This window comes from Nycticebus coucang, chromosome 2 (genome assembly GCF_027406575.1).
Source record: "Nycticebus coucang isolate mNycCou1 chromosome 2, mNycCou1.pri, whole genome shotgun sequence".
In the NCBI taxonomy this organism is placed as follows: Eukaryota; Metazoa; Chordata; class Mammalia; order Primates; family Lorisidae; genus Nycticebus; species Nycticebus coucang.
In genome coordinates, this window is record NC_069781.1 from 70,178,421 (window position 1) to 70,200,800 (window position 22,380).

The 22,380-nt window shown below is 37.1% G+C and overlaps 1 protein-coding gene across 29 annotated transcripts in view; it reads left to right on the top strand.

Moving 5' to 3' along the window:
* The window catches only part of PTPRD (protein tyrosine phosphatase receptor type D), a 2,247,062-nt gene that overhangs the window by 2,094,679 nt on the left and 130,003 nt on the right, over positions 1 to 22,380 (top strand). For 21 of the 29 annotated variants that reach the window (XM_053572883.1, XM_053572709.1, XM_053572767.1 and 18 more), the window contains 3 exons: positions 5,855 to 5,945; positions 11,775 to 11,984; positions 16,637 to 16,797. In XM_053572883.1, the coding sequence (XP_053428858.1) occupies positions 5,855 to 5,945; positions 11,775 to 11,984; positions 16,637 to 16,797 (462 nt within the window). The remainder of the gene's footprint in view (positions 1 to 5,854; positions 5,946 to 11,774; positions 11,985 to 16,636; positions 16,798 to 22,380) is intronic. The other 8 variants (XM_053572732.1, XM_053572736.1, XM_053572892.1 and 5 more) reach the window with 1 other exon arrangement.

The following is a 22,380-nucleotide window of genomic DNA, read 5'->3' on the forward strand; positions in this document are numbered from 1 at the left end:
ATTCCTACCCCTCGGAACTCTTCTATTCCCACCTGCCTTAACCCACATGCTGACTTCTTTTTGGAACTCAGCCTATTCTCACCTGAGTGAATAAAGGCCACATAGCCCACACATACCCTGGACTCTACTTCCTTTCCTTCATGTCTCGCAATAGCCTCTCATTTTCGGTCTTTAACCTCTCAATTATTTGTAAATCTACTTTGTTAATATTTTCTAAATATATAAATTTCCTGAATAGTATAAGAGAATGATAGACAATTGATTTAAGCAGAGAAGTCAGAGCAAATTTTAATTAGGAAATAACAAATGAATAGATATTTGTGGAAAGAGAGTAGTGAAGTTGGAGTGTCAGAAGTTGGAGTGTCAGAAGTTCTGGGCACCTGGAACAGAATGATGAAAGGGTCAGTGACAGGAACGGACCATGGTAAATTTAAGGCACTGAAAGCCTATCATGCCATAGCTCAGAGGACATGGAGAGATGGAGTCAGACAAGAGCCTGCTGGGCCTCAGGATGCCTTTTGATCTTTATTTTAAGAGAAATGAGGATCAACTGAAAGCTTTAAAAAGCGGACGTGGCACAATCACTTTTGTATTGTGGATTGGAAATTTCAAAGACGGGGCTAGCAAAATAACTAAGAAAATGCCAGGAAGGCTATGTTAACCAGTGTGATGAAAATATGTCAAATGGTCTATAAAACCAGTGTAGGGTGTCCCATGATCGCATTAATGTACACAGCTATGATTTAAAAAAAAAAAAAGACAGGACTAGAAAGACCTGAAGTCAGTGGAGAGACTGAGAGAAGAGTAAGGCAGGGGTCTGGGCACAGGGTGATGGATAAGACCAGAGGGTTGGAGTAGGGATAGAGTTGGGAGGTTACAGGACTTGGCAATAGATTGGGTACGAGGGAGGGGACAGTAAAAGCAGATTGTCAGTGACAACACCTAGGTTTCTGGCATGCATGCTGAAGTAGATTGCTGTGCAAAGTTGGAGGAGGGTTTATTTTAAAAGGTATGTTTTAAAAGGTTGTTTTTTTTTTTTTATCACTGTAAGTTTGAGGGACTTTTGTTGCATACAAATGGAGACAGAAAGTCAAGTAGGATAAACCTGTAAAACCCAGAAGAGCGTTCTTGACTAAACATGTGAATCTGTAAATCATTTGCATATAGCTAAAGAATGGATGCCTTGGGCTGCAATGAGATCTCCTAGGATGAAAGTAGAATATGAATAGAGGGTCATGGATAGTCCTATGGAAGGTCCTGTGATAGTTAGATAGTGGGTAATAAATTCTGCTCAGGAAATCATGTTAGTGCGGTAAGAGATACAAGTAGAAGTAACAGGAGAGTTGCAACACAGAAAAAGGGCTAAGAAGGTTTTGTGGAGGATCTTGTCAACACACTAAGATTCTGCCAAGAGGTCAAGAAAAAAAGAAGAGGATCAAAAACTCGCCTGTCGATGTGACACCATGGATGTCACTGAGAACCCCAGCTGTGGCAGTGGGGTGGAGTGAGAGGCGTCAGCTCGGGCAGGGTGAGCAGGGGGGTGAGTGGAAGCAGAGAGCAGCAGGAACACATGTCTCTCTGCAGGAATTTCGCAGTAGGGGTAGGAGAGAGAGAGGGGACTGGAGAGGGATATGGTTTGTTTTGTTTATTAAATGCAGATATTTATTGCATGGTTGGAAGCTAATGGATAGGATACAGGAACGAGAAAATGAGATATATGAAAGAAAGGGGTCCAGTGTGTGGTAAACTTCCTAAGAAAAGAAGAGGATTAGAAACAATTTGAGAAATAGTTATTGGCCCTAAAACATAGGGCCAGCCTTTCTTCTGTACCTCAAAGAAAGTGTATGGTTTATTTGCAGATAGAGATACAGATAAGCATGTAGTTGGGTAGACAGACGATTCTCAGACCGAATTCCCAGACAAGGAATTCCAATCTCAATGCTTGTATTTTTTTTTTCTTTATATAAGAGGTAAGATTCTCTTCTCGAGGGGAGGTAGAGATGTTTTCAGGCTGGAAGCAAAAGTGTGAAAAATTATTGTGGACGATGGAAGGACTAGGCAACTAGAGAAGTTACTAGGAAGCTGGGAAGTGGTAAGATGGCCAGGCAGCGTGGATGGCCTCACTGGGTTTGCTGATCCTGAATGTGTGGCATTATTCTGCCCTGCACTTGGGTTCCCAAGGTGTATTCAGCTCCCTGGGTGCAGGCATAGAGAATAGCAAGCAGAGACTTCAGCCGAGGTAGAATGGAAGGGGTAGGCTTTGGAAAGGGAGAGTGAAAAGATCTGAGAGCCTGAAAGGTGCATGGGCCAGCTGTGGGAAGGTTGCCATCACCCATGATGTAGCAGAGTTGGGAGAGAAAGGAAGTCCATGAACCCCGAATCTTTCCTAAATGGAAAAAGAGGCGGGGCAGGTGGTAGATGACAAAAATCAGCAAGAGAAGAGTATAAGACAGCTGGTGTCCATGAACTTCAAAAAAGGAGGAGGTATGATTCATTGTTAGAAAGAGGGTGGAGGGAAAATACCTGCAGGAAGGCAGCAAGGAACCCCCAAACCCTGATTCTGAGGTTCATAGGCTGTGGAGGAAGAAGCCATTGGCCGCTGCACAAGAGGGCTGCAAGGAAAGCGTGTCCTTGGGGAAAGCCAGGTTGCAGGTACGGCTGATAAACCTGGGTGTTCACACAGCCTTGGTTGGAGAGAACACAGTTGAAATGTGGGATTTGGACCTCAGCAAAGCTCTCTATAATAGGAAGCTCCAAATTGCCACTGCTTCATTTCATTCAATGCGTGAGAGCTGCTCGGAAGCAGACTTCACTTTGACTGCCCTAGATGAATGCTTCAGAGATCAGTGGAGAGAAAAGGTTGTGGATATTTGGCCACACTGTTAATTGATTGCTGTGGGGAAAGCTGTTCAATTCTTATCCCTGTCATGAGTCAAATGAATAGTTAGGGAATGCTGCAGAAGACAGAATGGATTCTTTTCTCATGTACAAGAAGGGCAATTCAAATATAAAGGCAGAAGAAAAATTAGTACAACTCATCAGCTTAACCGTGATTGACAAGATGCTGTCTGATAACGCGCAGCACCATTGCTTTAGGGTAGAGCTCTTCTGACTTGGCTCGGCTGGCACTGAAATGCAAGGAGTTCCCTGACAAGCGTGTCTGTCAAGCACATCTGCGGTGTTACTCTGCACGCTCAGTTGCAGCCTCTGTCATTCTCTTCCGTGCTCATTTAACATGATGGACTTGTTTGGCAAATCCTTCAGGTGGTGGGAGGATGGGAGGAGGGGGAACTTCCTCTGGATCATAAAATAAAAAAAAACTGGTCTCTCTCTCAAACACACACACACTTGACTCTTCTCCTCACCCACCTTGATCATCATGATTATTTGTAGTAAAGGAAATGAAGGGCTAGGTGATGTAATCCTGCACATTGATTAGTTACTCAGTGCACCATGGAAAAAGGATTGTGGTATAATTGTCTGGTTTGACTTGAATTCTCTATTAGGAAAAAGGAAAAAAAAAAAAAACACTTTGGCAGGTTCTTTAACCTGTATCTCATAGAATTTCATCAGGTCTTACCGAGCAAGAGTTCAGATGCATCTGTGCCACCACAGTGATCAGTCCTGGCCAGCAGCAGCTGCCATCTGTACTGCCACATACGCTATGAGGAGCATTTGGGGTTCATGTGCTTTTTTCCCCCCGTGTATAAGTATGATATTTTTTACTCTCATGTTTCAGAGCGTATAACTGCAATTTTGGAATGTAGCACGATCAGCCCAAGATCACACAGTAGATTGGTAGCAGCAGAACCCAAATTCACGGCCAGGTGCCGCATTCTTACCAGAACGCTCTAAAGCAGCTCTGTCCAACACACCTACAAAATCCCAGGGAAATTTAAAAATTTCTAAGAGCTACAGTGAAAAAGTAAAAGCAAATAAGTGGTATCAATTTTTGAAACTAAATATTCTAGATATATCTAACCCAGTATGTCTATAATAATATTGTTTCAACACATGATCACGATTTTAAAATTATTTATTGAGATAGTGTACGTTCTTTTATTAAATACTAAGATTTTAGAATTCAATGAGTCTTTTACATTTAATAGCACACTCATTTCAAGGGCTCCACCACTTTAAGGAGCTAGCCCTACCATACTGAGCAGCTCAGCTCTAGGCTGTATGGAAACAGCTCTTGATCACAGAGGATTTGCTGAGTTTATTGCAGGTTTGGTTTGAGATGAGTGGAAAGAGGCCTTCCTATGCATGCCATTGTTCTCCGTAATATAAGGGTTGGTAGTGGTCTTCCTCTCACCCCGTTGTCATGGGTGGTAGCCTTCTCATAAAGGTGCAAATGAGGCCCACATGCTCTTATTCTCACAGTAAGTCTCCACAGAATGTATGGAGTCCTTACTTTATGATTCATAGAATAAATGAGAAAAGACTGACCATGGCCAAGATTAAGATAAATGTAGGTTTAAGTCTCCTTCGCTATCTCTTTTAACTTGGTCAATTATTCAGTCTCTCCAGATCTTTCTTTTTGTTTATGTGTCTATAATCTGTGCGTATAGTTTTATAGTCTTATTGTACCTATACTGTCTTTGAAGGATTGCTCTATAGCTGGACAAAACCAGATTATGCACTTATATAATACCTGAGAAGCAGGAAGTGATTAATTTGTTTATAAAGTCATTGTTTTACAGCATGTTCAAATTCCATAGTTACTACCAAAGACTGGTATGAGTCCTAAAGTGTCCCTAAAGAAAAATAAAACATTCATTCTTTGCAAGGTTTTTGTTTCTAATCCTTATCTTAAACATTGTTATTGTTATTGGATTTTGAGTCTTTTTAATTTTGTGAAGGCAAAAAAAAAAAAAAAAAATGGAAACCTAATTAAGACATATATATGGAAAAAATAAAAATTTAAATTAAAAAAAAAAAGAAAAATATAAAAGCAGACTACCCTACGCTGAATTTACAAAGCAACTTTACAAATGACCCGTATCTGTTTTTTGGACAGGGAGGTGCCTTTATACATCACTTAAATTTTATTTGACCTTTCTTAGAGTTAGGACTCAGTTACTACTTATGTCTACTGAGATCGATTTTGAAGGCCCTTAGGTGGGACTTCTCCAAATTTCTTTTTTTTTTTTTTTTTTTTGGCCGGGGCTGGGTTTGAACCTGCCACCTCCGGCATATGGGACCAGTGCCCTACTCCTTGAGCCACAGGCGCCGCCCAACTTCTCCAAATTTCTATAGTACTTACCTTAAGGGGTTTAATTTGATGGTTAGACAGAGAGGGGGTTTTTATATCTTTACTCTATGTACTTATTGTGAGAGTCTATGTAATTTTTATACTTTTAATTTTTTTATCCAAATAAAAGGCATTTTAGTTTTGTATAAATGACATAACAGTAGGCATTTATGTGCACTAAGAGTAGTTTTTATTCTGTATTCCTCCTTTTAAAAAAATTCCTCCTATAAATTAATGTCATAGAAAATTTTTGGTTCAGCAGCTCGGGGTGGTAGATTTCAATATCGCAGCCTTGTATGTGTCCAGCACCAGGGCCAGAACAAACTATGCCTACTCTGTTTATGCTAGCTAATAAAGAGCAGTCAACCATGGTGATATTACCATACAAGATCATTGAAGTCACACATAAATGTCTGCCCATGTTGTTTTTAAAATTGAACAAACAGGTCGTTATTTGTCATTGATGTAAGGAATGGACAAGTCACTTCATATCCATAATTTGCCTTCTTCTCAATCTCTGGCCTGTGGAAGATTTAAGGGTAGATCCACTTGGTTTGCCCTCGGAAATAACCTCATTTTTGTCTATTTATTTCTGTGCAGAGGTTACTACATAATAATTGTGCCTTTGAAGAAATCTCGTGGGAAATTTATCAAGCCATGGGAGAGTCCAGATGAAATGGAATTAGATGAGGTAATTCTGTTTTAGTTGGTTGTGTCTTTCATTAGTTATTAAACTTATGAAATATCCTCCTTCTCCCTATGGAGGCCGGTCAGCATCTAATCCAGGTGCTGGCTTCTTCACGGCTGGCTGGTTGGATGGTTCAGTGCTACGGGCATGCTAACTTCTAGAGATCCTAACAAAGATCCTTTTGCTTTAATTAAAAAACATTAAACTGCAATAAAGCTTAAAACCTGTCTAATCTTTGTTGGCCTTCAAATTTTGTCCCTTTCCCCTTGTAAAACATGATGCAGATGTGTAGAAAGTAAAGCAAATTATCAGCAAGGACTTAATCACCATTGAAATAAATTCCAAGGTCTGCTTCATTAGTGCAGCGGTTGCTGAGGCTGTTACGAACACTACATTGCATTTTGTAGCAGAGTCTGTTTGACCTACTATGTGATCTTACCCAGTTTCTCCAAAGAATTCTGTTGATTAGCAAATGTTTGCCTTATTACATATTCTGTAGGTTTTCAGAATCAGAAGTGAATTTAGTACAGGGGAAAACAAAACAAATCAAAACATTTGAGCAAAGTAAGAAATAAAGAACAAAACCCAGCAAATATGAAATTGTGTCATTTAAATTTTCAGAATCTTACAACAGGACATGCATTTTAATTGATACTCTTAGTAAGAAGAACTTTTTTGAAAACATTATGTAATAAGAGGAATGAGACATAATTATTACATGCTTCTATTTAGATAAGAAAACTATGATCCAGCAGGGTTAAGCTAGATCCTCAGAGGGCCAAAACAAGTTAATGGCGTTAATTCCCATTTTAAAATACAGAAAGACTTTGTTGTTTTACCGTGATATTGCTTTAAATCAGTTCATAAGGCAAACAACCAGTTCCTCATTTGGGGAAATAAGAGATTTTTATTTATTGGGCTTATTTATACCATAGACCACATTTCATACTACAACCTGTTATTTTTAGGTATTTTCTCTTCCTCAAATTAGTACAAATGAGTGAAAAAGAACAAATCCCCTAACTACATTATGGAAAGGTGCTATACATTTTATATCCTGTCCACACAAGGAAGACTTTGCTGTAACAGAAAAATAAAAGAGGATGTCAGCTTCCTTTGGCAGACCCAAGTCATCCCTAGATCCATTATCACTTAGTTCTTTTGTGCAGATTAAGTTTGACAAGGTCAGAAGAGGAGATGGGTTCAAGATTATCCCTAGGCTGTTGTGTCACTATTTAATGATGAGATGACCAGTAGAAGGATGTGAAATGAGACATCGTTTCAATGATGTTGTCAAGTAATTTAAGTATGTTATCAATTTAATTTTTTTCTACTGATAATAAGTGAACAAAATCATTATTCCATGATATTGGAAATAGTAACCCTTCATTGGAATATGCAAAATGATCAGCTGGTTTTTTTATAAACATTTTGAAGGAAGACACAATTTTATTTGCAACTGACTAATCAGTTAATCTTGAGATACTCTCAGTGTTATAATCCATACTCTGCTGAATCGGAGAATTGTCACCATTCCATTTTAATTGGAATTGAGTTTAAAATGCAAAAGTGACTTGCATGTGTACAATCATCCTACCTATTTAAAAAAAAAAAGTTTTCAAAGCATTGAAATCTATGCCAAAATGACATCAAATACTTTTTAAATAATAAGCTTTCCTTAGAAGTAAAACCATTCGGTGGTAATAGGAAGTGATTCCCTTTTACAGCCAGATTTTAACCTCGAAAGCACTAATGGATTAAAGTATAGGGCTATATGACTTTGAACTTCCTTGCAATTAAATTCTATGGGTCTGTTCTGCTGATTCCCATAACAAAGGGTCATTTTAATCATGCAAGTTGTGGTGCATTAATCTGTATAATAGTTTGATAAAGAACATTTTATTAATTCAAAATTTTGGGGTCAGGATGGGTTGTTTCCCACTTTTCTTACTAATATAACTGAGACCACATTGTAGGATTAATAGTGGAAGAAATAAGATATGCATTGACTGGAAAAATGAAAATTATTTCTGATAAAGAACTAAAGCCCTTGATGTATTTTCTAGAAATACCTTCAGTACATCTTGTAACTATTGTAGAGGGGAGACAAATGAAAGTAGGCTATGGCCTCACTTTATTCTTGCACATCCAGGTTCTGATCCCTATAGACAGGTTTTTTTTTTTTTTTTTCCTACCATGGATAATAGGAGCATTGTAGTAATTTTATCTATGGCTTGGTACTGCCAGGTTTGACAAAGCATGTTCCATTCTTAAATGTATTTGACCGAGTAATTTTCAGAAAGGCCTATAATTCAAATTGTTGGAACTCTGTCATCAAACAGAATGGTGGCCTAAGGGGATTTCCACATGTATGCCTCAAATCTAGGCCCATAAAAAATTGAAAGAGGCTTTCTAAACAGAGTTACTCACAGAATTATCTTCTGAGCTCATTTATCCCTTGTCTGGGGATGCTCTCCACATGATAAATTTATAAACTGGAACTCCTGTTGTCAAGGTCAGACTGGGCAGAGCAGACATTAATAGTCAAAATGAATTTGGGGCAGAATGACTCCCAAAATGTTAGTTATATTTAATTCAGAGCTGGTCATGTAATATAGCATAAGCTTTTCACTGCATTTTACTTCAAAGGATTGCTGTGAAATAATGTAGTCATTTGTGGTTATAACTTCAGCATACTAGCTGACATTGGTGTCATCTGAGCTCACTTAAACCATGTAAAATATAATACAGGAAGCATCCTACAGAGATTAGAACAACCGAAAGAGCCAGAGTGATATTCCAGGTTTGACCTTAATGAATGACCGCATTAGATGTAAGGGGCACCAAAAAGCCCAAACATTTTATTCTGAAGTACTTGCTCCAAGTCTTCTAAAGAAATCCTAGCAAAAGGTCCCCGTCGGAATGACAGTGACATGGATGAGTTATGACTGTTGACTACATTTGAAATCTGAATAAAACCAAGGTGGAGTTTGATCAGTGAGGTAGAAGAGGGGACACAGTCACATAAACAAATGATGGTAAATGTTTTTGATTAACCAGCCTCAAAAAGCTGTTTGACTCATCTACAGTGCATTTTTCCTTCTTAAAGTAATGGGCTACTATCGTTTACCGCATCTCGATAATAACCTATGGAATGGCTTTCAAAGTGTAATATTGCATTAAATATCTAGCATCAGATTTTTTTAAATTAGCAAGTTAAAATAATTCAGGAAGAGGAAATAACACATTTATCTGTGTTAGTAACAGTGGATGCACAAAAATTATGTTTAAATACAGACTAAAACAATTTAAGTTATCCGAGCTTAAAGATCACAGTTATGTTTTATTTAGTAAAATATAGTTTCAAAAAGCTCTTATGTGTAATTTCATTTTATTTCACTAATTGAGTCTAATGAACATATATTGTGAATTTCTATTGTGCCTCAGTTTCCTCATTTATAAAATGGGGATGATCTCAACCTAATTATTTCATAAGTAAATTCACTAATGCATGGTTAGCCCCCTAGAACAGCAGGTACCGTCTGGTACCTAGTAAGTGCTTAATAAATGGTGACAATTATCATCATGATCAATGCCATGATGATTATTGTAAATAAAGTTAAATTTGACAACAGGATTAAAAGATAATGCAAAGTTTCTGACCTTGCTTTTTTACTGGCTATTTGGTGCATCATTGATTAGCATACTTGAATTTGTTATCAAATGGTCCAAATTTGCTGAACATGTGATGCCCAGTTTACTGTGGTTTGCATAAAACAGCTTACATTTCATGTAATTTTAATTGCATCAATAAATTCGAATTTTATAGAGAGTTTTAAAACATTATAAATTAAATATTATTTAATAACATGGGTACGAATGATCTATTTAACTAAAAGACTGTTTTTATTACATTTTGAGCATGTAATTTTGAACCAGCTGGGCATATTTATAACTCAGCATAGAAGGGACTGTAGTACACTATTAGATCCTAGCAGAAGGATTCCGTGTTCATCATGTACATAGTCCATCGCCATTATTATTACAGAAGCCTGGCCAGGGTCTCATTTAACTAAGTTGAGTTTACTACTTTGGTTTTCCCTATATCATTTCTATTTACAGAAAAACTAAAGGTAGCAACTACTTTTGCTGCCCTGTTTCTCTAAGTAACCTGAATTTGTTTATCAATGTAGAAACAAGTTTCATTCCCTTTTCTTATTTGTCCTCTAATACAGCCTTTTCTACACAGACAACAAAACAAAATCAAAATTATTTCTAAGAAACTGTTAAAAATTTGTGCTTACATCCAAAGGTATCATAGACTGATACAACCTTTCCCTGTTAAACTGTGAGATTACTAGAATTTAATGGGAGAAGACAAAAATAAGTTTGATGTCATTTTGAAAGCCATGTTCATAATATACTGTTAATATGATCTTCTAATAAAAGTCAACACAAAACAATAGATTATCCATAAATAAATTCTGCTAGGTTTTTCTGAAGTACATGAAGGATCTGTCGATACATACATATGTTTGTTTTCTTTAGGGTAATATTAAAATTAATTTCTATCTGCACTGCTGACTGCCTGTATCATCTGGCAAGAGATTCAAACTCCCCAGAGAGCTAAATTCTAGAAAAAGTTGGCTCCATGATAAATTGTGAAGAATTGCACCCTACTTGGTTAACCAAGGAGCCAAGTCAAGCCAGAAATCATTAAATAAGTGACAATGCCTATTTAATATATATGTAAATCTAAAAATCATTCACTGGATTCAGCTTCTGCTGATTTGATGGAATTTGCAACCTATGAATTATCTTATTACTGAAAATAATTTAAAATGGTACTAACCTCTCCTAAAATTTGGTCATGTTTAAAGATTTAGGTAGCTTTATCTGAAAGACTAAATAATAAATCTCCTGCAAGGCAGGGCTTTTATGAATCAAGCTGACTTTCCTTAGACAAGTTACGATGCACTATTGCCCTCTGAGAGGATTTCTTTTTTTTTTTTTTTTTTTGTAGAGACAGAGTCTCACTGTACCGCCCTCGGGTAGAGTGCTGTGGCGTCACACGGCTCACAGCAACCTCTAACTCTTGGGCTTACGCGATTCTCTTGCCTCAGCCTCCCAAGTAGCTGGGACTACAGGCGCCCGCCACAACGCCTGGCTATTTTTTTGTTGCAGTTTGGCTGGGGCTGGGTTTGAACCCGCCACCCTCAGCATATGGGGCTGGCGCCCTACTCACTGAGCCACAGGCGCCGCCCCTCTGAGAGGATTTCATTAGCGTAGGAAATGTAATGAGCTACCAATAAAGGATCTAATTGCCTTATGTTTATAGCCTGGGCCTTGCATTTAGCTGTCTTTTCTACATAGATATTAAATAAAATCAAAATTATTTCCAAAAAACTGTTAAAAAAAATATGCTTACATCAAAAGGTGTCATAGACTGATACAGACCTTTCCCTATTAAACTGTGAGATTGCTGGTATTTAATGGGAGAAGACAAGAATAACATTTTTTGGGGGGAGGCAGTGCCTGTGGCTCAAAGGAGTAGGGCGACAGCCGCTTATGCTGGAGGTGGCAGGTTCAAACTTAGCCCCAGCCAGAAACTGCAAAAAATAAAAAAAATAACAGTTTTTACAGGAAGACAAGCATTTGAAAGATGGAGAGAACGCAGATTTATTTAGTGATGCTGAGATGCTCCGTGAAAGGTGGACACATTGTGTCTGGGTTGTTCCCAGTTCTGAATTAATTTCTCTCACTGAACCATAAATAAGTTGGTGCATTGTTGTTGTTTATGGCTCTCTTCTGTTTCCCTCTTTTTTCCTCCAGCTGCTAAAGGAGATATCTAGGAAACGCAGAAGCATCCGTTATGGGAGAGAAGTTGAATTAAAGCCATACATTGCCGCACACTTTGATGTCCTTCCCACTGAGTTCACCCTGGGAGATGACAAGCATTATGGTGGATTTACGAACAAGCAACTCCAAAGTGGTCAAGAATATGTCTTCTTTGTGTTAGCAGTGATGGAACACGCAGAGTCTGTAAGTTAGTTATGATGGCGTCTGTTTCCCATCGCGCGCTTGCACGTTTGCAGTAGAATATGGTTATTCAAGGATTTGTAGGTGTATCCATTCTAATCATTTCTCGTGAGCTGTTGTTAACATACATGTAAGAATAGGCTGCCTTCTCTTTGAACATTGTGAAATGTACAGCTTGAGATTGCTTTAAAAACAAGAAAGACCATGTCTCTGATGGCAGGGTGGACGCTGAGTTTATCAAGTGCCAGATTGTTGGAACGTGGTTCTTGAGACCTTTCAATGTAACACAAATAACATGGTGTGAGAACCATCACTGATTACTACTCTCTCTCTCCTTTCCTTGTCCTTCTAAAATAAATACTTTCCAAGGAAAAGAAAAGAAGATGTCCCCATCTAGACGTTAGTGAACACCCTTATAGTAGGAACTAACAGGCTTAGTCGTCCAACAATGTATTTCCAGGTAGTTGAAAATATTGATTTGGTGATGGAGGAGATTATGTTTATTCTCCTATAACTTGCCAGTTGAGACCACAGTACCCAGATTCTCAGGGAGTCTTTTCTCTCAATGAAAGGGAGAATTTCTAAGGTACTTTAAATAGTAAGTTGTCTTTTTTTATGTAATTCATCTTGGCTCATAATGTCGTTTTATGCTTCAGTTGCTTTGAGTGCTAAAAAAAATGGGAGAGAAATTTTAGATCGGATGGGGGCATGGATTTTGCAGCAGCAGTTCATATTAACATTTAATATACATCCTCTAAACTGTATCTTTCTAATCAGAGCCTAAATCTGACAGGTGTGGCACCTCAGTTGAGACAGTCATTCCCCACATTTAAGAAGCCCATAATGTATCAAAGGTTTCTCTGCATCAGTTGTTGGCATGTACAGTGGGGCCTCTCTTCAAGGGACTGAAGAAATTCCCTCTTAGAAAATCAAAATACAAAGGCAGCTGCTCTGCCTGGTTTACCATTGTATTCAGAATGTCATTAGAAAACAAAGTGATGGTCTTCCTGGAATTTTAATGTAAAGATACACTTTCTCTTTCTAGTTGAAAGTTTTAAGGCAGAACATCAAGGGAATGGAATGTTAGAAATCATCTTTTTTCCTTTTTTCACAAAAATTACTTTGAGTTATTTGAGAGGAACTTTCTTTTAATAGCTCTAGGAATGCTTCAGAAAGCGCATTCAGAGCATTGAGGTAGATCAGAGAATTCAGCAAAGAGAAATCTCATCTGATCACACAGACTGATAGAGCCGCTTATGCACTCTGGTTTCTAACGTCTCTCAAACAGTTCCACTCATGTTCAAATGCAGCACCATTGTTGAAGAGTCTGTCCCTTCCTTTAGTATGTCATCTCACTGTTCCATTAAGAATTAAGATTTTTTTTTCCCTAATATGTTATCTGAATATCTCTTTACTTTATCATCTTTCTCAATATTACTCTCAAAGTGAGAACATTTCCTATGTTTTTAGGCCAGCATTTACGATTTAAAGAGAGTTGTATCCAGCTAGGATAATGTTTACAGAGTTATAGTTCTTTTGTAAGCCTCTAATTTCTATGACTAATTTTTAATGATGTGTGTAACCACTCTTAAGAGTGAACTGGCAATTTTAAGAGAGAAAATACTTCTCTTTCTCACCCGAAGACACAAGCCTTCCCTCAATCCATTTATCAGAAAACTGATTTAGGATGCTCTAAAGTTTAATCTCCTCTGTTACTCTCAAACAGTGAACAAATTCTACTTTCCACGAGGCTGGTATCATTTTATGGCTTTGTTTTCTTTTCATTTTCTTGTCTCCTGTTTCTTGATTTGGGTTAGAAATCTATGTGCTTTGGGAAAACCCTTGCTTAGATTTCCATCTTGATTAACCAAGATTACGATCTCAAAGGCTCTTGGTAAAGAATTTCAAAGCAGTGGTTTGCTTATTTTCTCTACCAGAAAATTTGGGCATGACCTACAAAATGGAAGGGGAAAAATACAGACTAAAACGATCATAAAGAATCATGCTTCTGAGATGATATTCTCTTGCAAGTGCTTTGTGTCAGTCCTCATAACATGTATATACTTTCTTTAAAAAAAAAAAAAAAGAAAGAAAGAAAGAAAAGGCTGCTTCTGTGAAGGTTGGAAATACATCTTGATTTTTTTATGTTATTTTGATGCCCAAGAAAATTTGGGAGTCTAGTCGTTCTCTTTCCTGGGCATAGTGAAGACAGGAAGAGCAGTCTGCAGGTATTCAGAGGAGCATGTGTTTTCCTACTTGACTCTGAAGCTTATTGTACTTGAATTTGGAAAATACGTTCTGAGCTAAGTTTTCAAAGGTGCCGATGGAAAAAAAAATAAACACATTTACTGATTATGAAAAAATGAGCATGTGCACGTTTTAATAAGCTCAGCCATTTGTAAAGATGAGCATTTATTTTATTTTATTCATCAAAGATTTTCTGAGAACTCAGTAAGTACAAAGTTCTGTGCTCACTGCTTTAAATGTATCAATAAACTAGTATATAAATGCTTACTTCATGCATTTATAGTTTCATTAAAGAAAATGAAACATATGCAAAAATTAAAAAAAATAGAGTTTGGGGAGTGTCATTAGAAAAGGAATAAAGGATTAAATGCAGTTTTAAAGTTCATTATTTGTACCTATGTCTTTTGGAAAGACCAATTACCACCAGGGTAAGAAGAGATGGCTTCAATGGAAGCAGTCTTAAAAAAGTAGAGGCTCAGAGAGTTGTTGGGTTTCAAGTATTTGATGTTGTAGGACTTGAAAGAGAGTTAAAGAGCAAGAATAAAGCATTTAGGGAGTAGTAGTAAGAAGCTCACTGCAATGGAGTATGTTGTGTGTGGTAAGGAAGTTAAAAGCAAAATTTTGGGTGCCTTTAAGAACCATACTAAGATATCTAAGTTTTATTTGGGAATCACCAGAGAGCCTCTTGAAGGTTTCACAAATGCAATTTAGGGTAATAACTTGAGCAGCAGTGGAAACCATAGAGGAAGGAAGAAACTCTTGTTATTATCAGGAGAGCATGGAGAAGGTCCTGGGGGAAAAATGGTTTCTATGGGATGAGATAAAGAGCAGATGGAATTGAGGGTCATCCATAAGGTAAAATCAGTATTTCTATTTCATACTTGTTTCCATTAGGTAAAACCAGTACCCCTTCCAAGATACTGAGAGGATGAGAGAATTTTGGAAGTCAATCAGAAAGGATGGGGTATCTGGGAAGATGGGAAATAATGTATGCAATTCTTAATTTGATCGTACATGTAGGAATCTCTAGAAACAACTGGAAATGAAAATCCGGGACATAGTAGAGTTTCTGACCTTAGAAACACTAGAGGATGTAATCTGCATAAAGACAGATAGTTAAAGTTGGAGACAACCTCATCAGATAAGGGAGGAAAAGAGAAGCTAATACAAAATAGAACTTAAGAATGCTGGTCCATAGGATGAAATCAGAGGCAATTAACTCAGCAGGGTATGAGCAGTTGGAAAAATTAAGAAGAATCAATTGAATACAGAATTAGAGCCAGAGAGAGGAGTTTCAAAGAAGGCTTGATCCCTGTAGCAAATATAGAAAAGATGTCTAGAGAAGTAAGGATTAAATAAAGACGATTAGATTTGGCAAATGAAGCAATGAAACCAATAAGGTGTAAGAATGAGAAAAGATGAGAAGCGGAGACACAGGGCAGACAGTGGATATGGACTGGTCTCGATCCGAGATGGAAAGTAAAACATAGGGCCTTACGCAGGAAGGAGAGTCAAGAGAATATTTTTCTAAGATAGGCTAACATAGGGTAGAACAAAGTAGGATATTGCAGAAGCAAAATTCATAGACGTTTAGTTCATTCCTTCACCAAGTAACTACATTTTTGAAAAGTACATTGATTATCAATTATCCTTTAGGAGCAAGCAAACCAACCTCTGAGCACTACCATAATAGTAATATAATACATTAATATATGTTATATGAGTACATACAAGTAATATAATTAAGAACTTCTAAATTCTTGACAGTTGGAAAAATTTTATATTTTAGAAGTCATATCATCAATTCCGTATATCTTACATCTATAATTTAAACATTGGCATTCTCCTTTGAAGCTCTGGACTGTACTTGCTCATTGTTTGGCCTGTTTCCTGAGTAACACACAGTAGTACTAAGAACTACCAACATAATTTAACGTTTAATTCAATATTGACTGATGTTGCTCTATACATATTTACTTTGGTCTCCCTAACTGGGTGACAATGCTTGAAGGCTGGTACTCTGAATTTTTCTCTTGATTTTGGTGTAGCACCTAACATACTGGCACAATGTAAATGTTCATTAAACATTTTGTGTCTGGTTAATTACTGCCGCTTTACACTTCATAAGATCATTTTATATGCCACATTAGAGCTACATGGAAAAGTATCTATGAAGTAATTAATGCCATCAAAATGATTTTATTGCAAAATTTTTCCCTTTCTAAGGAGACGTTTTCCAAAACTTCTTTTATTTTTCCCCCTCCCTTCCCTTCTATGTTGCTAATATTGCTTCACACATTTATCACAGGCTATGTTATGTCCTGGATTTGTTTTGCCTCTTCTCATGCTGAATGTATATTCTAGAAAGCCTCTACCTTATAACTGAAACAGATTCTGCTTTTCCTCAGAAGATGTATGCGACCAGCCCCTACTCGGACCCTGTGGTGTCGATGGACCTGGACCCTCAGCCAATCACGGACGAAGAGGAAGGCTTGATCTGGGTTGTAGGTCCAGTCCTCGCCGTCGTCTTTATCATCTGCATTGTCATTGCTATCCTTCTTTATAAAAGGTAGGTTTCCCCAGTATTTCTATTGCCATTTTTCAGGATACCTTATTTTGGAAGACTCCATCATTGTTCTGTACTCATTATGTGGTTGACCTTAGAAGAAATACTTAAGTGCAGCCCCAGTAATTGTTAGAAAAGTGTTTCCATTAGTAGGGGCGGAGCTTGTGGCTCAAGGAGTAGGGCACCAGTCCCATATATCAGAGGTAGCGGGTTCAAACCCGGCCCCGGCCAAAAATTACGGCAACAACAACAAAAAAGGAAAAGTTTTTCCATTAGAGTGGATCGAAATGTTGAGACTGTACCATTCAGAATATTGTTCAGTGTGTATGTAGCACAGACTTCTATTGGCCGGCATGCAAGTGTCCTATCTTCTGCTGCTTTATGCAGGTGAACATTTTTTATGACATTTGAGATATTAGGACAACAAAGAACTCCATGAACATTTTTATTTTATTGTTTTTAATGATTAATTGCTTGATTTTAATGTGTTCTTGAAATTATATTACAATTACATTACAATTTAGCACATTTATATGTATATCGTATACATATATTGTATATTGTATGTCCAATTTCCACAAGTGCAGAAATATTTCCTATTACTTAAAATTTAGCAGAAGCAGCTAAAATTCAATGATTAAAGAAAGAAAAAAAGAGAGAGAGAGGCATGGAGAATAAATTTTCTCCCACTCTTCTCCTACTTTTCTTCTAAGCCTTATTCCTTATCTTCACAAGTGAATTATCCTAGATGTCCAAGAAGGGATGTGAAGGTACCATTTTCCTATTTAATGAAAAATAACTTGAGTCCTTATATGTCTAGGTATCAATCTGATTAGTGTCTTTGACTAAACTTGGGATGCAAATAATTCATATTTACACAATTTTTTATTGATCTTTCACTCTTTCTTCAATCCTATTTCTGCCTCTGTTAGGTATAATAAGCCAGATTCTCCCCCTGCCCATCACTGCCTCGTCAGTTGAATACAGGACATTAGTAACCATGTCCCTAAATCTTTCCTAACTTAAAAATGGAATTATAATACTGTAAATAAATAAGATTATAAAAATTATATAATATGGGGCCAGGCACATTGGCTCACACCTATAATCCTAGCACTCTAGGGGGCTGAGGCAGGTGGATTGCCTTAGCTCAGGAGTTGGAGACCAGCCTGAGCCAGAGCAAGATCCCATCTCTAAAAATAGCCTAGTGCTGAGGTGGCCACCTGTGGTTCCAGCTACTTGGAGATTGAGGCAAGAGGATGACTTGAGGCCAAGAGTTTGAGGTTTCTGTGAGATATGATGCCATGACTCTCTACCAAGAGTGACAAAGTGAGACTCTGTCTCAAAAAAAATGATTATATAGTATACTCTTACACATTTAGAATAACTGAATTTGAAATTATCTCCCTTTTCATCAATTTTTACTTTTTCAATCCAAATTTTATTTTCATAACATTAATCTGTTCTTATTTTTTTGGTGGTATGCCATGTTTAGATAATCTCTTCTCTCTACTAGAAGATAGCTTCTTTCTCCCTATAACCTTGGCCTTCAAAATCGAAAAAGAATATATTCATTCTGATTCTTTCATACATACTTAGTCTGATCATCTTAGTTTCATTAATATTTTTTTTCTACCCATGAAGCTCCCTTTGGGGAGTTTATATGAATTATTTCTACCCATCATTTCTCGTTCTTACATTCCTAGCATAGTCACCCCCACACCAAATAACCTCTTGATTGAAAACACTTTACTTTGAAAAACTTTCTCTTGAAAGGCTCTATTTCATTTTATTCCAGCATGAAGAGAGGTTGATAAAATAAAGGGCAAATGAAAGAAGTTCATAACCATAACCCATTAAATTGCCTGTTCTATTTTAGAGTTAGAAAGAATGAAAGAAATATCCATCATTGTTTTTTTCCTGATCACTGCCATTATTCAATTATCCATCCTATAAAATAGCTGAAAAAGCAAGTGATTGAAGACCAAAATCTCCTCTTAGTTGATAGTTTGAATCTTCCATCCCAATCCATATCTTGTTAGTGTGTATCTTAAGGAATCCATCATATGTTATTGCCTCTCTCTGTGTAAGAAGTAAGGGCAGGAAGCATGAGGTACCCACAAGCCCTAGGATAGTCATAGATGCTGTTTTAGTCTAACTGAGCACCCTTGGCTATTTATGTACTATTCTTATTACCAGAAAAGAATGCAATAATAAGAAAGCAAAAGCAGAATTTTAATTATTTCCTGGAAAATATTTATTCAAGTGGTCACATTCTGCTGTGGGAGTCAGATCAAAAAACAAGTGTTTGTGGACAGGGGGATTTTAGACCAAATGCCATGATGTTTTGTAATTGTTTGACCTAGACAAAATGCATGCCTTAAAGTTGTGTCTCACTTGGATACACCTAGGTTCATTAAGTCCTACACATAACAGAGATGTGTATAGTATTTGTGAATCAGTTATGTAAATGTGAAGAAATAGCATTATAGCCTGATCATTTTAAAAAATTTAAAATTAAGTTTTCTTTTCTTTGTCCACATATGTTTTAAAAAATCAACTCAGTTACACTTTTTCCTAATCCTCCAAAAAGAGGCATCGTAGCTAATGGTTTTATGACTCTTAAAATAGAGTTGCATTTTAGTGTGTGCATATGCAAGCGTCGTCTAATGCAATTGTTGGGAAACGCACACATCCTCGAATGATCAGTATATTTAGCTAACCATCTGAAGGCCCATGAAGCAGTTCTGAAATAGAAATGCTTGCTTCAGCAGTAAAGAATATTCCTGACTTGAAAGTCAAGTAGACCCAACAATGTCCTTTTTGATTATCATGAGGCCATACAAGAGAAAATTTTCTGTACCCAATGAATAGTGTCTTTTATAGCTTGGCTTCTGAGCAAAGTTAATTATATAATAAATACTTAATTTCCTCTTTCTAGATGCCTTTCACTTTACACACAGGTCATTGATAATGACTCAGAATCAAAAGTATCATCATCATCATTATTATTATTAAAATGTTTCACTTCCTGTATGCAAATAATGCTTTGAGAGGGAAATGAGTATAAAATATTGACTTGCATTGTCTTGATAATCTCTTTTACCATATACACCTGTTTAGAAGATGCATTAGAAGTAGGTCTGTAGCTAGGAATAGTTTTAGCATATAAAGAAATATATTTTAACCAGCTGTCTGAGACTTTAAGACTTATTCCTATTAATTACTAATGTGGAAATAGCACACTCTTATCTGGCATTCTGTTCGTTTGACTTTGCTTTTCATCTAGGTGTAATTCATACACCTATAATACATTGATAATTAATATCAAAAAAAATCACAGAGGTGTTTGGGCCCTTCTAAACCATCAGAAAATTAAGATATGTTTGGTAGGTCTTTACTATTATAGATTTTCTTGTGCTGAGACATTTTTTAAAATTCCATACTCCATATGTGATATGGGCCATGAAGTAAAAAAAATTACAGAGATAAGATGGTAATAAGGTCTGGATAAATGCTGGACTAAGTGTCGGGAAATTTGAGTTTCAGTCTCAGCTCTGGGACTATCTGGACCTAGATTTCCCCATTAGTAAAGTCAGTGGGCAGTATCGAAAATTAAACCTTTTTAATAATAGTGTTCCATAATCTGAAAACAGTACAAACCTAGTAATAGAACTGGTAATGTTCATCCATCTATGCCTGCAAAAAAGGAATCAATAAAGCAATTGAAATTTTGTAGATATTCTGTGTATCTGTTACATATGTACAGCTTTTTGGATATTATGCTAGAACTGTTCAATAATTATTTATATAGAAAATGAATACTTTAAAATGTTAACCCAACTCTATGGAAAAGCCTGTTAAGATGGATGAGAAGTGTTTGTTATGCACTATGGAAAAAAAGTGTGCACTAGAGGGTTGGAGAAGTCTAAGGCACACGTTAGCCAAAATTAACATCCTTGAATGGTAATAGTTCAGCTTGAACACACACTGTGGAGAGAGTGAATACTTTGCTTCCTCATCCCAAGATGTTCACGTACAGAGCCCACCAGGTAAATGGGATTAAAATATAGACTTTAGTTTTTCTAGCTTTTCCAAGCTCCAACATTGGCTCTCGGCAGACTTTGCTTCTTTGGTCTTCTCGCTCTTTCTCTCTCTTTTTATTTTTTTAATCAACACTATATGTATTTACACGCATTCATAAAAGAAAGAAATGCAGTACAGAATATTTTGAGATGCTCGGAAGAAATATGCAGAGCCACACCCAGCATCCTGAACAATGCTGACTGTTTCTGCTTCCAGCCTCCAAGCAGCCCGTCCCTTTGTCTGGAGTCTCTCAACCTCCTGCCTCCCCCTTTTGGCTTGACTAGCTCCGACTCATCCTTGGGATGCCTGCGAAGATGCTACCTGCTAACTCAAGCCTTTCCCATTGGCTCCTCCTCCTTCTCCTCTTTAGTGGTTCAAGTGCCTAAGGGTCTCCTTTTCTGAGCTCTTAAGATACTTCCACTTGATAGAACCTGCTGCGTTACTCTGATTGCCCATTTTCTTGACTGTCTGTCCCCACTAAATGGTAGGTTAGGGAATCTCTCTCATTCCTCACTCTACCCCTTGTGTCTAGTAGAGTGCATGGCGCAGAGCAATATTGAACAATTGAATTCATACCAGTCAAAATAGTATTAAACTCAGTTCTCTTCACTAGTTTACTCCATCACTCAATATCGCAGTTTCATCTTATCTGGCAAGAGTTGTTGTAATAAAGTCCTTGGCCTATAATTTAAATCTGCCAGTTCTGAAGGCCTTCAAACTTAAATCTTTACAACAAATAGGTACCCATGTGTATGGCAAGGCTGACCTTTCTATATGGAACTGTGCATTTGCTCATGTGAACCCTCAGGCAGCCTTCTAACGCATAAAAACCGATGATTCAGTAAGTGATTCTCTTCCATACAGAGGCATAGATTTTCCTACAACTGGTTCCCTAATATAGTTGTTGACTTAAAAAACTGAGTAAACTGGAAACACACATGTATCATACTTTTAACCTGGCCTACTAGGTGAATCACTTTAAAGTTAAGAGTCAGAAGACTTATCCAGTGTGTTTGATGTCCTTTTCATCATTCACTTTTGTATGTGTGTGTTTGTACATCTTAAATGTGGGGATTTTTATTTTTTTAAAAGGGATGGACTGGTTTACCTTACAGTGCCAGATACTCCAGCATCATGGGTATATATTCCAGGGACATTAAGAGAGACTTAGTATCTTTATTTTTGCAACTCGGGATTCACTTTAAAAGCATTCCAATTTGCCTCCAAGTGAAGATTGTTCAGATTAATTCTTCCCTTAAAGGGGTTATGCTTTCTGCAAAAATAATGTGGTTATTTAAACAATTAACATATTATCACAGGAGAAAGGATCTGTGAGCGTGTGCTAGATGTGTTTTGTTCACAGAGACCAGCACCTCTGTGAATAGGCAAATATCCCGTCAATGGCTGGTAATAAAGTGTTTTTCTGGATTAGCCCAGCTATTTAGATGGTTCCAACTCTGTAGATTTATAAGGATGAATATTATATTTTCCAAAACTGTA